Source organism: Sparus aurata, chromosome 24 (assembly GCF_900880675.1).
Source record: "Sparus aurata chromosome 24, fSpaAur1.1, whole genome shotgun sequence".
Classification (NCBI taxonomy): domain Eukaryota; kingdom Metazoa; phylum Chordata; class Actinopteri; order Spariformes; family Sparidae; genus Sparus; species Sparus aurata.
This window is the reverse complement of record NC_044210.1, coordinates 12,636,897-12,653,584: the sequence shown is the minus strand read 5'-3', so window position 1 is coordinate 12,653,584 and position 16,688 is coordinate 12,636,897. Positions and strand designations below refer to the sequence as shown.

Sequence of the window (16,688 nt, the reverse complement as noted above, 5' to 3'; positions counted from 1 at the left end):
TCTGATGAACAATGTTTGCAGGCCAGGACGTCTCTGCAGCTGTGAAGTGCTTTATTATAACTAGCTAGCGGCTAGCGCTAGCTACACACAAACATCCACAGATTCCGATCCCACTTTGTTGTCCGTGCATCTCTGGATCTCCTCAGACCCAAACAGACTTGGACTTGTTTAATCTCATTAATCCACAACAGTCAGTTTAGATGCACAGAACGGAACCAAACCGCTGGCAAAATCCCGGTCCAGCTCGCGCCGCTGCAGGTATAAATCCGCTTGTTTTTTTAAGGTATGTCGAGGGCTTGAGCTCTGCAGTGATTGGCTCTGGTGCGCACGTGACTGTGGTGGCTCCGGTGGACAATGCTTGCAGAATTTGTAAAGCATTTATGAAATAATTTATTCACGCTATCATTGCAGTCCAAGCAAATGCTTATTGCACACCACTGAACCAGGCAGCAGCCATGTTGAAAGTCTCCGGTCAGTCTGATCCTGATCCGCAGAGATATTTGAGGAACACACACACACACACGCTCACAGACACACAGACAGACAGAGATTCGTTGTATTATAGATAGATGCTGTTTGTCACATTTGACCTTTTATCTAAGAAGAAAACCGAAAACAAACAACAGAAAACAAAACACAACGAGCCTGATTATCGGGTTTAATGGCTTAGGTCTATAAAATGTCAGAAAGAATGACAGCGTTATGAAGTGTAAGTAACCATACAGGAGAAAAAAAACGATTGATGCCTTTTTTTTTAAACTATACTCACAACGAGACGAGTCACATATTGATCACTACGTTTATTATTGCTAAAAACATGAAGTGTCTTAAGGTTGAAAGGTTGTGAGGTTATGTCCCTGTGTTCGCTTTAAAAAAAAAAAAAAAAACTAAAAAACATTGTGATTCTGGTCCACTGATCAAACAGAACAGGTACCACATGATATAAATCATCAGGTAAAACTCATTAAAGGAACAGTTCACCCCAAAATAATACATAATTTTCAAGGAACTATTTTCTTTCTGTATCAACGCGCCGAAAGTAAACATGCTGCCCTATGCACAGTGACAAGATGCTGCATTTGGAGGTCGACTTAAGTGTGTTTATGTGCATCATGTATGAATGTTGGAGCAAGATGGACACCACTACATGACCTGTATTAAAGTGTCTACCATCAACCCAGCGTTTACTTTGATCCAACATGTTTCAGCGTCATATAACGTGAGCTTGTGCACCGAAGTTTTCCCAGTTGGGAAAAAACAGCGCAATGGACAAACACACATTCGTGAGTTCCTCCTCTCTCGAGCTGTAACGTTAGCGTGCTTGGTTAGCTACGGCAGCTAGCCTCTCGTCCATGATGTGACGCGGGATTTTCCTGAGCGCGCATCTCTACAGCTGATCTCTGCAACTCATGTCAAAACAATCCAGAAGTAAATAGCACGACAGTTTAGAGGAAAAATATGTACTTTGGATTTTGTGGTGGACTGCCCCTTTAAAGATGCAGTACAGTGAAAGAAGTGGGACCACGACAGCAGCCTCCTCTGCTCCCAGGAACAAAATAAAAAAAATGATGACATCCCCAGAGATTAAGGTGGTAGAAGACTTTCAGATTTACAGGATTCTTATTCTGGCAGGTGACATCTGTCTCGTGCTTCTCTGGTCACGTACTCCAGCCCGTGCTCTCCATACGAGTCGTAGCTCTCGTAGCAGGGCAGCGAGGGCCAGTCCGGCTCGTACGTGGTCGTGTTGTACACAAACGCCTCCGTGATGCTTCCCGCCGCCGGCCTCTCCCCTCCCTCCGCCTCCCCCGACCACTCCACCACCTCCAGCTTGACCAGAACCCGCTGGTACATGGTGGGGACGCTCTCTAAGGCGTCCAGGTATTTCAGCATCAGGTCGTCCACTTTGTAGATCTCACCCTGGACGAGGTGACCCTGGCCGGGGAGGTTGAGGAGGAAGGGGATGTTGTACTCGGTGGTGATGATGAGAGGGTATTTCTGGGTGGTGCGGGCCGAGGCGAGGAACTCCGCCGTGCCGTTGGCGCTGTCAAACATGCGGTAGTTGTTGGGCTGCCCTTTCTTCAGGGTGCCGTAGACGAAGACACGAGCCATGCGGAGGAAGGGGAAGCACATACGCACCTGCAAGACGAAGCAAAAGGTTGAAGTGTCGAGGTCACGACAGTGTTTCACAATGAGTTACCTGGGATGCTATTTCAACTTATTAACCAAATTCAGTCAAAACTTGTTCCCCCCCCCTTTTCTTGTGTACTTATTTTTCTTTTTAAAATAAATTTAAACCTGTTCTTTCCCCCCCTTCATCATTTGTTTCTCCATAAAATAGTACAATACATTTTACAGTCCCATCTATTGATATGTGAACAATAGTCTCCCTGTCTGTGCGACCTTTGAACCTGCCCTGACCGAAGCGCTTTGGACTTCAGTACACGAGTTCAATAATTAATTCACCATCAGTTATAATCTCTAATCTCTGTGCTGTCCTTTAAAGGACACTTTGTTCATTCAGTTAAAATCAGTTTAATCAGTAGTGAAGATCTTTCTCTTCAGATTTAAATGTCTTCCCCCTCAAAAAACTGCATAATGCACCTTTACATAAAAATAAATAATAACACACTGTAGAAATACTCGATGACAAGTCCTGCACTCAAAACATATGTACTAAAAGTATCATGCATTATATCATTGTATTCATATATGTTCAAGCACTGATGTTTGTCTCCCTTTAATGTCACAGCTGGTACTGGTGGAGTTCATTTGAATACATTGACTTGCTTCCGGGTTGCCGAATACGTCATCAGTTGTTTCTGGTCACATTCTGTCAACAATAATCTGAATCTGTAAAGCGACGGACTAAATGTAGTGGAGTAAAAATTAAGAAGTGCGACAGTTGTATGTGAGTTTCCATAAAGTACAAACACTCAGGTAAAGTACAGAGCACCTAAAAGTGTACTTATTTACGTTACTTTCAGCACTGCTGACAGCTCTGTGAACGCACCACAACAACCATGCAGTATGCATTAACTCTGCAGAATTAATTAATTATCATAAACATATATTTAGTTTATTAAATGGCGTATAAACAGATGATATACACGTTAAAATCGCCGACATGAACCGATTTAAAACCGCAAACTGCACATCAAGCACGGCAGGTGACAACCGAACACACTCGTGTTATTTCACCTGAAAATGACCGAGGAGGAGTTCAGCCTCACCGGGAGTGTGACGGAGATGATGTTCCGCAGGTGGTTGCTTTAAAACTCGGGTACACAGTCCGGTCTGAAGCCCGCTGCCGGTCCACCAGTCTGCCACAAGCCGGGTACGTGAGCTGCACATGCGCAGTGGAAACTAAGGAAGCCCGTTGGGAAACACAAGATGGCGTCAAAGTGACGAGGAGAAGAAACTTGTATTCCACTGGTCAACAATCCCACTTAAACCAGCTAAGATCTGGAATTTGTGTGCTATGGGAATGTGTAAACTCTCCATTCACACCCAACTGACTCTGAAGTAGACCCGGGTTTAATCACATCGATTTAAATCCCAGGTGAAGACACATAATCCGGCCGATGACGCGTTATGAACATCAAGTTTTCAAAAGGAGTGAGTGGGCTATAATCTGTCAAATACAACCACTAAGAGTGAAATCAAGGGGATATGATTAAAAAACAACCTTTTAGTCATAAGGTAGGAGCTGCAATCACTTTGTGGCAGGTGGAATACAGTCTTTAATGAGTTGTATTGGCCCTTAAAAGGTATTTCAACAGGTAAAAAGGACAGGATTGGTCACCGTTTTGGTTTTCTCTTCTGTTACAGGCGCATTTGTGACGTCAGTGACGTACAACGTAACGCTTTACATAAAAGTGGCACTTTTTACAATACTGGACTGATTCTTATTCTTTTTTTAAATCACTGTTCGGAATATTTTGTTTATATTTCTTTTCTGACATTATTTTAATTTCCAACTTTTAAAAAAAAACTTTTGAGCTGCATTTTGTGAATAAAAGTTGGAATTTTCATTATATATTTTTATATTATACATAATATTGTCTCATTTCCATCGTAATACTGATATCGTAATCCGCCTAATGATAATGATAATAACAATAATAACAATAATGATAATGGAGAAATGGCACTCATCTCAGACCCACATGTTCGATCTGATATTACAAATTAAACAAATTATCCAAGAGACGGCTCTAAAGCAAAGCAATTAAGTGTGAAGGACATTTAAAGTTAACTAATTAATCGTTGAAGAGACTCACTAGTAAACAACACACACAGAAAAACGCTCATTTAACAAACAAGTTAGGAAATTAAGAGTTATGGCCCGAGTGTTCACCGGGCCGGGAGAAAAACGACCAAATAATATTACTAATTCAGAAAGTGATAAAGTAATCATCGGCATAATCCCAGATTCCAAATAAGTAATTCCAGTGTTAATTAGTCAGGCATGGTGAGGGAGGAAAACAAACAAATATTCAATAATTAATCATCTATTATAAAAGGGAGATCTGCAGCCCCGGTTCCATTAAAAACCACTTAACGTGACAAATCTAACAAGGCTGTGAAACAATAATCAGTCATACCAGAGGCAAAACATTAAGAAGAATTACAGTGGAGGCTTCAGACGTCATCCGCCAGTTCAGCACCTCTTTAATACTTTGTGCAAATTGGAGCCAAAAGGACAACGGCCTCATTACTGTCCACACAACCAGCTTCAATTACCACACTGGATCCCAGTAAACAAATAAAGATTATTACTGTGGCGTCATGATCTCATAAAGCATCAGGCTGAAGTCGTCTCGAGAGGAGCAAACGTCTCCTCTGACAGACCGTTAAACACACACATCCTTCATCCTCTGACGGCACTCTCACCTGTGAGCACCTCCTCAGGTCAGCTGGGACAATAACTCTGCTCAGCAATTAAAGTTCATCCATCTTTGTCTTAACAGACACTTGACATTCAGGCTAATGGGAGGGGGAAAGAATCCTACAAAGCTACAAATATTTCATATAATCTGACTCTGGTTGAGGGAAGGAGGATCACCGACTCTGGTGAAGCAATAAGAAGAGATTAGTGTCACTGGTTGACTGAGCCAGCAAACAGCTATATGTACAGTGAGGAGTAATATCTTAAATCCAGCGAAGGAGAGCAGGTAGAAATTGAATTTAAACAATAATAGAGGGAGTAAAGTGACATATAAGAAAGTCTGGCATGCCTAACCATTGTTTTCTCTCATTTATAGACACTTAAAGAGATGTGCATTTACATAAGTTTAAAAAAAAAAAACACTTTCCTGTCAATTATTTGTCTTTTTGTCATATTTTTGAGGGATAGATAACGACAAGATGTGAGCAACTTTGGGTCTTTTTTATTCTTCCACCTCCATATAAAAAATCTTGTGGTTTATTCCAGTACATTTTTTCTTTTTGTGTTTATGAACACAGAATATGACTTTGTTCTCTGCATCAGAGCCATCGTAGTACATTTTCCCATTGATGCTGAATATCAGATGTAATAATCAGTCGACTAATACCCTGCATGTAAATATACGTAGAACTGTTGTTTTATTTAGTTTGTCAAGGCATAAAAAAGAGTACATATGACACCTTTCAGACTTTTACTCAAGTACTAGGCCTGTTTTTATGTGCCTTTCACTTTTATAATGTAATATTTTAACACTTCTCATGAATAAAATGGAACATGTAGTTGCTAATAAAGAGTTAGAGCAACAAAGAGTCCTAAATCACGGCATACACTGCAAAAAGTAATTCATGCTAAATTAATTATTATTGGTCGCATATATTTTCAAAATAAAACAGATAAAAAAGAATTTCCCTCTCACAGCTGCAGTACATTCAATTGTCCACAACAGGCGCTCTCACGGGAATGGACGACGCTGATTTGTCGGGCACGGAAGATGACGTAAGCACGTCCGCAGCCTAGCAGCAGAAAAGACGGCGTAAACAAAGCAGGCTGCCACAAATCAGCTAACGCTAAGTAGCTTCATGTTTCGCAAGTAAAACACACACTGTGGCTGTATTCGGCTCCATTTAAAGAACAGTTTTAGTTGACGGGTGAGGACGGCTTCCGTTAGCGTGGTCACAGACTCACTCATGTGCCGGGACTCGAACTAAGCGAGTTAACAAGTGGTCGTTTTTCGCTAGCTGCGTTAGCTTTAGCCAATTATATTAGATAACGGGACATAACGGGATTGTGTATTTCTGAAAATCGATATCATGAAGGGTAACGTTTAATGGTGACACGTGATAAGCGCCCGTAACGCGGACCGCTTTGAATGCTGTCGACATTGATGCTGTCATGAGTTAGCTCGCTATGTAGCTAATTTAGGGCGAGGAGTCTGTTAGTTGTGTTGAACGGGGTCGGATGGTGGCGTGAGGCTCCTGGCTGGATGACCACTTGATTGCAGTCATCTGGACTCGGACTGCGATGTTTAGCCTGATGGCGAATTGCTGCAACTGGCTAAAACGCTGGCAAGAGCCCGCAAGGTAAGTTAGATGATATTGTCAAGTAAACATCCTCCATCTTTATGTGCTCACATCAGGTTGTTTCGGAAGTTTGGAAGAATGGCTTGAGATCTGATACACACCAAGTTTGTACGACTGATTTGAGCGGTTTATTACATCATCTGCGTATTGAAACTACACTGACAGATCAGACTGATCCAAGTTCAGTGGATTTTGTCTAAATTAATCCCGTTTTACAATGTCAAAGATCTCTTTTTAGTCAAATTCAGCCTGTGTCTAATCACCATCTGAAGTGACTGATGTGCTAATTAGATGGTGAAACACCGTGGCTTATTACAGATATCATTAGGGCTAAAATGATTAATGTTGCTTAATCGTTAAGTTGATTGACAGAAAGATAAACGATTTTGATTGTCGGATTAGTTTCTGATTCAGTCATCTGTCTTGCAAGAAAAACTCTTCCATGAGGATTTGCTGCTTGTCATACCAGTAGAGCACACATACAGTAACCTCATTTTACCTAAAAACATGAAATAAAACAGATGACGGGTAGATAAAAAAAATAAAGAAATAAACAAAAAATAGAAGTTAAGGTGCAAGAATCCTAGTGATAACTGGTCAATAACTGGTGTCCATCTCCTTTTGAAATTGGCCCTCTAAGTTGTGGTTGGGCAGTTATTTTTCTGCCTTATACGTTTACATATTTTAATAGTCTTTTTTGTTGCAATTTTGGTATTTAAGTAACTTATTTGTAGTACAATGTGCCCTTTGCAACCTGTCCCGCATTTCATTATCAGTTAATCTGCTGATTTTCATTGGGATTTTCATTAAGGCTCCAGGGTGCAAATATTTTGGTCCCACATGTGCCACAGAAATCAGCCAATTGGGATCAAACATTTTCATTGGTTGCACCGATGTGCCTACAATTTAGTTTGACCAATGGAAGTTATCGAAATTTCTTGTATCATGTGCTGAGATTTAATTGAAAAGAAGAAGAATCACATGCATTTGCACTTTTATTCCTGGTTACAGTCATGTACATAATATCTTCAGAAAAGTCTGGATATCGGTATGTCTATAAAATGATGAAAAATGCTCATAACAAATCTCAAAGTGATGTCGTCAAATTGCTTCCTTTGTCCAACTAAGAGTCAAAAACCCAAAGACTGCTCATTTACTAACGTAAATGACAAAGAAAAGCAGCAAATTCTTACATTTAAGAAGCTAGAACCAGCAAATGTTTGACATTTTTGCTTCAAAAATGACTCAAACGCTGAATCTATTCTCAAAATACATTTTAGATCAATTCATAGGTTTACATACTAACAGACAGTTGTGTATGTGTGACTGAATCTGCGGTGAAGCAGCAGGAGCAGCAAAATGTAACCGTGAGTCATAGCTTAGGCCACGTGGTAACCGCGAGGCACCTGATCCTTCAGACTTAGTCAGAAATCCTCACCTAATCCTGCAGCCAGGTCTGTTCAGTGGGCCTCTTCCTTTTTGATGTGTCGTTGTTGTGAGTGGGTTTATGGCAGCGAGCAGCACAAAGGGTTATGGGATAGTGTACCGTGGGCCGCAGACGGTGTCTCACCTTCCTCGAGCTTTACATCATCAGGGCATGAAGGCCGGCTTGCTGGAGAGGACGGTTAGATGGATAGTGAGGTTGATGTCATTTCGGCGCAAGTGTCAAAGGTAAGTATGCATCCAGGAGACAGACGGGCTGTGTTTATGTTCGCGATCCAGCTCTTTGGATTCAGTTCTTTTTGGTGTTTTATATTGTGCATTTTGATCATTTTCTTGCTAGACAATACTTTAATGCCTGAAGACATCATGTCAAACTAGACATCAGCAAGCTTGCACCACAGTAGAGTGCCTACTTTGATAATCAATGAATCATTTTCGTCCAGCAAAAATCTCAGATGTTTGCCGGTCAGAGCTTCTTAAATGTGAGGATTTGCTGCTTTTCTTTTGTTTGCCTCGAAGATGCGCAGTTTTTGTTAAACACATATTGACTAATACCCACAAGACTGTGCAGTAGGGATGTAATTGAGTGATCGATAATTGATTAATCACCGTTAAGAATGTAACTGGTTAAACCTGCATTAACCGTTAATTAACAGTCAGAGATTAAAAAACACAGTGTCTAGCTAGAAATGACAAATACTTGCTTATCAAATATATCACACCAGTATTTATGAAAATACAATTAATTTGTAATAAAAAAATGTATATTAAAAAAATGACATCAAAACTGATATTGGATTAAAGTCATTTAGTGGCCTCCGTACAGGTTGGATTTTGTGACGCCAGTTTTTGAATAGCAACAGACGACTGCTCTCGAATCCAAATCAAGTTATTATTTTGCCTTTTTAAAAATTATTTTTAGTTTGTCATGCAATTGGCATGTTGTTCACTTTATCTGTTCCTCTACTTTGATATGTGGTCTACTCTGCATCAAACATTGATCATGTCGGTGGTTAAAGCATTTTCCTAATGAAAAAAAACATCCAACATAATATAATATTGATGATTGATATTTGATCGTTAAGACGGCTGATTATCATTAAAAGAACTGCTCAAAATTTGCATTCGTAGCATGAAGCTGTTTAACTGTCCGTATAAAAGCGTTGAAACATGTAAACAGTGAACAGAACACAGAAAAGTCACCAATAAGCTTTAATTATGAGAATAACCATCGTGCCAACGCTGCCATCAGCTAATCCACCGTCTCTGTGTCTTGTTTTTGTCTCGTGTTTAGCCGACCCACGTCACTGCTGCTGACTCACTGTGTGCAGATTTCTGATTGCGTTGGTCATTCAGATTATTAATTGGCTTATCTGTGCCCCCAAATGCGTCACCAGAGATAATGCCAGCTAATGTCGCTCGGGCACTGCACATTAGGTATGCAGGGCCTCAGGCAGCGTCTTTGTGTGTGCGTGTTCACGTTTTTCTCCTCTTACCTCAACAGGAAAGTGACTCTGGTTATGGTGGGACTGGATAATGCAGGGAAGACAGCCACAGTACGAGGAATCCAAGGAGGTTAGAGCTGTTTTGTTAGGAATGTTAATAATGTATATTTAGTTTTGCACATTTTACTTGTTTTATAACAGTCTTTGTGAATAATAGAGCGGCCGAGTTTGTAAACCGTGTTTTCCGTCTCTGAATAAAGTGCCTCATTTACTGTTGTTTACTATTTATTATCATGTATATTTTACATCAAACTGCCTGCTGCATTCATATTTCATCACTGCTGACACATTTAAAAAAAAAACACAACAACACGGCAGCGTCTTTGCTGATCCGGTTTCAAACTTTTTTCTTTGCTCCTTCTTTTTTTTTTTTTTTTTTTCGCAGACAATCCGCAGGACGTGGCGCCCACAGTGGGCTTCTCCAAGGTCGACCTGAAGCAGGGCAAGTTCGAGGTGACCATCTTCGACCTGGGCGGCGGGAAGAGGATCCGGGGCATCTGGAAGAACTACTACTCGGAGTCGCACGGCGTGGTGTTCGTGGTGGACTCCAGCGACGTCCAGAGGATCCAGGAGACGCGGGAGACCATGGCCGAGGTCCTGCAGCACCCGCGCATCGCAGGGAAACCAGTGCTAGTGTGAGTGGAGGAACATGATGCCAAAAAGAAGATCGACGTTTTCTACACCTTTTTATACTCTACAGATATAGCCTACTGTGTGAAAGTGTCTTATTAAACAAACACTAATCAAATCTTCATCCTTAAAAATAGAGTCACAAGGGTTGTGAAGAAATCCAAATATAGAGACCAACAACCCACTTTTATCAGTTGAAAAGCACCAAAGATTTGGCCGACTTTATAACAGTTCAAATTATGTGCAAAGCAAAAAAAAATAAAAAATCATCTGTTACATGGAAGTATACAAAAGTTAAAAGCACGGAGGTTTGAAAAGAAGATCACAGAGAAATTTGCCGGCCTAGAAAGTCCTTGGTTCAACGTGTTGATGAATACGTGCACTGCGGTTTAATTCCAGCAGGCGTCTGCTTCAATCAGTAATCAGGACACAAAGCAGGTTGAGGCACGGAGGCTTTTATTGTATTTCCGCAGGTATGCATGCATATGTCTTCTAATCAACAAGCCACAAAGTGCAGGGACGCATTATCATGAGATTTCCATACGATTTCCAGCTACTGCAGCTATGCACCTCGCGAACGTCCTGAGACTTGCAAATATTTTCCCTTTTCCTTTGCAGCCGGTTCTCCCTGGAGCTATTCTGTCTTTTTCAGAGGAGACGAATTGCAGGTTTTTCAATGCTTTCATCCCTCTCTGCTTTCAGGCTCGCTAACAAACAGGACCAGGATGGAGCGCTGGCTGAAGCAGACATCATTGAGAACCTGTCCTTAGAGAAGCTCGTCAACGAGAACAAGTGTCTTTGTCAGATCGTGAGTGTTTGTGCACCTGTTGTTGAATGGCATTCAAATGACATGAAGGGCCTTTGGTTACCAAAGATACAAAAATAGCTGCTTTCATCCAAAGTATCTCGCCCCCAAAAAGTTTGCGTCTCTCATTGTTCGTTTCTGCCCCAGGAGCCGTGCTCTGCCGTCCTAGGCTACGGCAAAAAGGTCGACAAGTCCATCAAGAAGGGCCTGAAGTGGCTCCTCAACAACATCGCCAAAGACTACGAGGCCATCACTGAGCGCGTGCAGAAGGACACGGCCGAGCAGCGCGCCCAGGAGGAGCAGGACAAGAAGGAGAGGGCGGAGAGAGTGCGGCGGATACGAGAGGAGAGGTGAGGGCAAATTTAACAAATTAGACAAAGTTTCAATAATGCAGTATAGAAATGCCAAGACGGATGAGGAAAGAAATGTGTGTTGGGGAAAGATAAAGGAGAGGGAGGATGGTCGGGAGGCGAATGGTAAATGAAGCAAGAGACGAGTGTAAATGTCAAAATGCCAAAGAAGGCGACGCGCGCTGTCTCCGTGCCAGCACAGAGATCGAAAGAAATGAATTTAACTTTGCTCTCATGCCGTAAAAAGAGATTTATTCAAAGGGGAGGGGAAAAAAAACTGCCGAAACACACGGCACAATCAAATTTTCTCAACTGTGTCATCGCACTTAAAGGTTAACATCTCGCTGTGTCCACAGAGACCGGCAGGAGCGGGAAGAGGCCGAACGCGACGGCAGGCAGATCCAGGAAGACGGGGCCGACGACGACGACATGCCGAGCCCCTTCCAGCCAATCAGCAACGTGATCTCTGAGGTGTGCGAGACTGCGTGAGGCTTCGAGGTGGAGCGGCAGTTTTAATACAAATTCTAAAGCTCACAAACGACTTTTTTGGCTTTCAGTGCGAGGATAAAGAGAAGGAGAGGAGGAGGCAAAGAGAGCTGGAGGAGGCCCGGACCAAAAGCGCGAAGACGGACGCCGATCACGACGAGGAGGAGTACGAGGAGGACAACGACGAAGAGCCGGACGACACGAGACAAACGCCGGAAAACGGCAGCACAGGTGAGCGATCGATCGAACTTCAACACGTCCAGCTGAAGACTGTTCACAGTTTTATGGCTGGACGTGGATAAAAACACTGTGATTTCAAGCGCCACATTACACAATGTTCGTTCTGCCAAGATATATTTATTTAGAAGTTACACAAAAATGATTATCCATGTAGATGTGAGAACACCTTCTACAGAGCCTTTCCTCGCAGCTCCTGCTTTGGCTCCGCACCGTATGGGGATAAAAGTCAGATCTTGTAGATAAAAAGAATCGAGTTATTAAGTCTGTTTTTTTTACTTTGAAAGCAAATGATTAAACAACGCCCGGAGACTGCTAGACACATTTGTTTGAGATATATCAAAATTGAAAAGCAATCTTTCTACATTTCTCCTTTTTTTTTTTCTCTTTTTTTCTTCCTTCGCCAAGCTCAGCGCCGAATATCTGATAGATAAAGATAATTACACATGAAGACGTTAATTAAGTGACAAATTAGGGGATGAAAAGATGGCAGCAGTTCAAATTTTGAAATGAACATCTGGATTCTCCGCACGCTGAGTACAAGCTTATTTAAGAAAGTGTCTGTGCGCTTATTTCAGTCACGACGGGAGGCGAGCAGGACAAAAAGAAGACGAGGAAGCTGCACCTGAAGAGGAAGCACAGGGTGGACCCTCTGAGGACAGAGGACGGGCCGGCAGAGAGCCCCACCCCTCCACCGCCACCAGGTCAGTCTGAGCACAAGTGTGGGTTTTCCCGTTCCTCCTGCTTTTACCTTCAGTTGTCACAGAAATAACTGCGATAAAGGATATTATTGTCATTTACTTTCAAAAAGCAAGAAACGTAACTTTTTAAAATATCCATCATGGTTATGTCTTGGATGAGCTTTTAAGTAAGTTGTTCTGCCGCTTTTCGTTAAGAGTGCAGATTCAAAACCAAATCCGTCCATTCATTCAAACATTCCGGCTGGAGTTATGCATTTGTCAAGAAAGAAACACCCGTAAACCTTGAGAACCAAGTTATCTTCTCTCAGTGTGTGCGGAGGAGTCGGCTCGACCCAGCAGACAAAAGGACATAAGCATAAACCTGCCGCGGCATATTTTTCTTTCTGTTCCTTTGACTTCTGCATAGAGAAAATCCAGCTGAAGTAATTTCACTTCTTAGGCTACTCAACCATTGGAGAAGCACAAAATGAATGAAAAATGATGAAATAATCACTCTCAATCACACTCTCATGTATACGCAACAAGCAATATTGATGTCATGTCCATATATTGCATGATGGGTAGATATTGTGATAAGTCTTAAGTTCTGCTAATAGAAACCCAACTTTTCCTGCTGCTGCTTTACAATAGCATGTTTCTCTCCCTTAACAAGTGGGAGTCTTTTGTTTGTTTTGTTCTGACCCAGTTCTTCTGTGACAATGAATGTGTTTTGTTTGCCGAATTTCTTGATCATGACTTATAAAGGAGACGGATAAACCAGATTCTGCTTTTTTTTCCTTTTGAAGAGGGAAACTCTCACGTCTTACTTTTTTCCCTTGGATTTCTTTCCACATTTGTCCTCACCAGTGTTTCTTTGTTCCCTTTCAGTCGGATGGGCGACACCCAAAGTTTCTAGGCTGCCAAAGCTAGAGCCACTCGGGGACTCGAGACATTCTGGTAAAGCCGCCTGTGATGTCCGGTTCCTCTTCACCCGTCTCTGTTAACCACCCGCCATTAAATTTCATGCACTCCGTCCTTTTTTTTTTTTTGCTCTAATCACCTTCTCACTTTCTCGCTAACATGTGTGCACTAACCGTCACGGCGCCGACTCAATGTTTCCTCCCTGTGATCGTGTTTTTCTTTTCTCATCCTTAAAAAAAAATAAAAATAAAGCGTCCGACTGTAAACTGCAGCACAGCGTTGGTTTTTCCTGAGGTTTGTTTGTCTCGCAGCAGTGGTGCTAAATGTGTCAGTGTGCTGTTGCGGAGGAAACGCTGAACTCTGTCTGCCTTCAGATGTGTGTTGACTGTTAATTAGCGTCCCACATCGCTGTCTTTCTCTCTCCTCCTACATCTCACCAGGCATATGTTTGAGTGTGTGTGTGTGTGTGGATCCAGCCATCTTTAATCGACTCAAAGGCTTGTCTGTGTATTCATCCACTTCGTGTTCTTTAGAAATGGTGCTCTAATTGACAGTGTTTATCTTCCAGGAGGCGATGGATGTAGTTTGCTAACGTAGTCGCCCTTCTTTTTTTTTTCTTTTTTCTTCATCCCCTTCCACAGAGTTTTACAAGAAGCCTCTCCCGCCTCTCGCCAACAGGCCGCGGCCTAACGGCGACGCTCACGACGTCATCTTTTAACCTCCCTCTTACCGATTGAGCTCCTCCAATCAACCCCCCTCCTTTTTTTTTTTTGCTTTCTGTCTCAAGCGAGCGACGTGTAGACAGACAGCCGAACACAGAGGCGGCGATGGGACGTCGCGGAAAACACAGGAGCAGCATGGGAAACGGAGTCCTGCTCGGAAGCTGTCGCATTCACAAACTGACGCAGTTCCAGCGTGATTGCTCGAACCTGCCTGACCTGATTTAAGTCGGGGCTCTTCTCAACAAACGCACGTTTTGTGCTGAACTGAAACTTTATTTTTTATTGTTAATATCAGTGTTAGACGACCAAATTGCTTTTAATTGACAAAGAATGTAAATTGTCAGTTTTAACCTGTTTGTCTGTTACTGAAGAATGGATTTGTACACACGCCGCCATTAAAAAAAGAGCCCATATTTTATATATGTGTATGATAGTCGAGGTCCTAAGTGGCTTCACACAGCTGAGTGCTTTAAATTGGACCTTTTTTAAAGTCGGAAACACTTCCCAAAATGAGGATTAATCACATGGTGGTGAGGTGTCATTTGCTACACTACGCTGTACTGTAAAAAGTAAAGTGTTACACTACATCGCAAGTGTTAATCGGCCGGTTTAATTAATGAATGTCTCGACATTTTTCCACTTAAATACTGTAAATGTTTTTACGGCCATGAAAAGAAAAAAGGATCTGTTTGTAATTTGTCGAATCTTTTTATTTATTGTTCAAAGAAGAGAAGTATATTTGTCTTTATTTGTCTACAGGGCTACAGATTTTTTACGCATTCCGCTGTTTACACTGTGTATCTGTTTTTTTTTTTTTTAAAGTGATATTTCTCTCGAGGCGAGAATCGGCCCCCAGACTTTGCAGCCTCTCAGGTGGCCCTGAGGTGGTTGTTGTTCCAGCTTTTTCTCACTCTGTCTCCTGCACCCGGTTCCTCTTTGAAAACAGCTAAAATTGAATCTCAAAAAAGCACAAATAGGGAAGAAAAGAAACCCTCCGACGACGAACACTCCTTTCCCTGTTGCCCCAGTTAAGTTCCCGTGTTGGAAGAGTTTGCAGTAGGACGATGAGGGAGGGGAAAGCATCTCTACACCGACACCTGGAACAGCCAGTTTTGGGTCAGAACACATGAGAGTAGCAAAAGTTAGCTCGTGAAATATCACTTTAAAAGTACGACGTTCAAATCTATAGTACAACACTCACTTCTTAATAAGCTAGATGTTTGGAAACATATTTTTTCTACCCAGTTTGAATTTTATAACCGCACAATAAAAGATGTTTTAAATATATTCTCCACTGTTTGTTTTTTTCTCTTCCCACATTACGAGCAGCTGCCACCAAATCTGAAATGTTTGTGTTTTATTTTTGGCTCGACGTGAACATCAGTGGGTTCGTCTCCCAGCACCTGCTCCGGCATACACCTGCGTCTGTTAGTCACTGCTCATGTTTATTCAGTGGTTTTGCTAATGGATCTTACACAGTCGCTGTGATATTGTCACGTCTGCTAATATGAGGACTTAGGTGACAGTCATTGCCCTACTATAGTGAAGTAACTGAAAATAACTAGCTTTTAAATGTCCGCTTTATCTTGTTTAAGTTCAGTCTCTTTCTATCCAAGAGGAAAAAAAGGATTTAAAAACTGCAGTCTAGAACAAAACCAAAGCACTTTGTAGCCTTTTTTCTTCGAGTTATAAATCGAGGGCAGGATGTACATACATTCGTTAAGAAATGAAATGGAATCGTATATAAATAGGGGAATTAAAGCTGTAGTCTGTAACAATTTTTTGGTTATGTTGGCTGAAATTGTCATTATGATCCGACAGTATAAGATGCAGGTCAGCCGTCTGTAGCTCCACCCAGTGGCTGTAATTTGATTTGCAAGAATCCATCACTCCTGGATCAACACAACCAATCAGAGCCAAGGGGCATGTCTGAGAAGTGTCAATCACTCTCGTGCATGCTGCTCTTACCTGGTTACCTGGATATGTTTAAGCCCAAACTGTAAACAATGGCGGAGAACAGGAATTGGACCGAGCCAGAGAGAAAACTAGGATAAATATCGGAGTGTCATTTCAGAGGTGGAGGAGCTGCGGGATTTGTAAGGACTCAAGAGCGACGCAGAGTTTGGCTGCCATTGCTGGACAAGTAAGAACTGCTGCTTGATATGTTTCATTCTCTGTTTTAACCACAAGGCTATGGTGGCGGCGGCGGTTACAGTAACACTTGCAATAGCGCATATGACCGTACAATGTTGCAGTCGAGCTACGTAGCTGGGTGGTAAATCTGGCTTGTTAGCTTGTATGCTAACTCCAGTGTTTAGCTCTGTCTTTATGGCCACTGGTTAGCAAAAGTGTCTTTCAAGTGACCCGGCAGTTATAATAAG

General features: G+C 42.0%; 2 protein-coding genes across 7 annotated transcripts; one reads left to right on the top strand and one right to left on the bottom strand.

The window, feature by feature from the left end:
* Positions 1 to 644: 644 nt before the first annotated feature.
* LOC115576771 (gamma-glutamylaminecyclotransferase) lies at positions 645 to 3,358 on the bottom strand. 2 transcript variants are annotated; one of them, XM_030409332.1, is made up of 2 exons: positions 3,199 to 3,358; positions 645 to 2,136 (listed from the first exon to the last, which is right to left on the bottom strand). In XM_030409332.1, the coding sequence occupies exons 1-2, from the start codon at positions 3,349 to 3,351 to the stop codon at positions 1,621 to 1,623; spliced, it is 669 nt and encodes a 222-aa protein (XP_030265192.1). In that variant the 5' UTR covers positions 3,352 to 3,358; the 3' UTR covers positions 645 to 1,620. The 2 variants fall into 2 exon arrangements, with proteins under 2 accessions (XP_030265192.1, XP_030265193.1); XM_030409333.1 differs by having other exon boundaries at positions 3,231 to 3,346.
* A 2,585-nt stretch (positions 3,359 to 5,943) lies between these two features.
* arl13b (ADP-ribosylation factor-like 13b) lies at positions 5,944 to 15,594 on the top strand. 5 transcript variants are annotated; one of them, XM_030410186.1, is made up of 10 exons: positions 5,944 to 6,528; positions 9,476 to 9,546; positions 9,862 to 10,111; positions 10,809 to 10,914; positions 11,059 to 11,261; positions 11,618 to 11,732; positions 11,819 to 11,978; positions 12,563 to 12,688; positions 13,553 to 13,621; positions 14,227 to 15,594. In XM_030410186.1, exons 1-10 carry the CDS (start codon positions 6,470 to 6,472, stop codon positions 14,301 to 14,303), a joined length of 1,236 nt encoding a protein of 411 aa, XP_030266046.1. In that variant the 5' UTR covers positions 5,944 to 6,469; the 3' UTR covers positions 14,304 to 15,594. The 5 variants fall into 5 exon arrangements, with proteins under 5 accessions (XP_030266046.1, XP_030266045.1, XP_030266043.1 ...); XM_030410183.1 differs by lacking the exon at positions 5,944 to 6,528 and adding an exon at positions 6,571 to 8,199; XM_030410184.1 differs by lacking the exon at positions 5,944 to 6,528 and adding an exon at positions 6,572 to 8,199 and having other exon boundaries at positions 14,373 to 15,594.
* The last annotated feature ends 1,094 nt before the right edge of the window (positions 15,595 to 16,688 follow it).

Excerpts from the sequence above, each read along its gene's own strand:
- LOC115576771 (XM_030409332.1), bottom strand. The coding sequence starts at position 3,351 with ATGTGCAGCTCACGTACCCGGCTTGTGGCAGACTGGTGGACCGGCAGC. Across the intron at positions 2,137-3,198 it reads TCCTCCTCGGTCATTTTCAG|GTGCGTATGTGCTTCCCCTT; the intron begins GTGAAATAACAC and ends TTCGTCTTGCAG.
- arl13b (XM_030410183.1), top strand. The coding sequence starts at position 8,036 with ATGGCAGCGAGCAGCACAAAGGGTTATGGGATAGTGTACCGTGGGCCG. Across the intron at positions 8,200-9,475 it reads TTTCGGCGCAAGTGTCAAAG|GAAAGTGACTCTGGTTATGG; the intron begins GTAAGTATGCAT and ends TTACCTCAACAG. Across the intron at positions 9,547-9,861 it reads AGTACGAGGAATCCAAGGAG|ACAATCCGCAGGACGTGGCG; the intron begins GTTAGAGCTGTT and ends TTTTTTTCGCAG.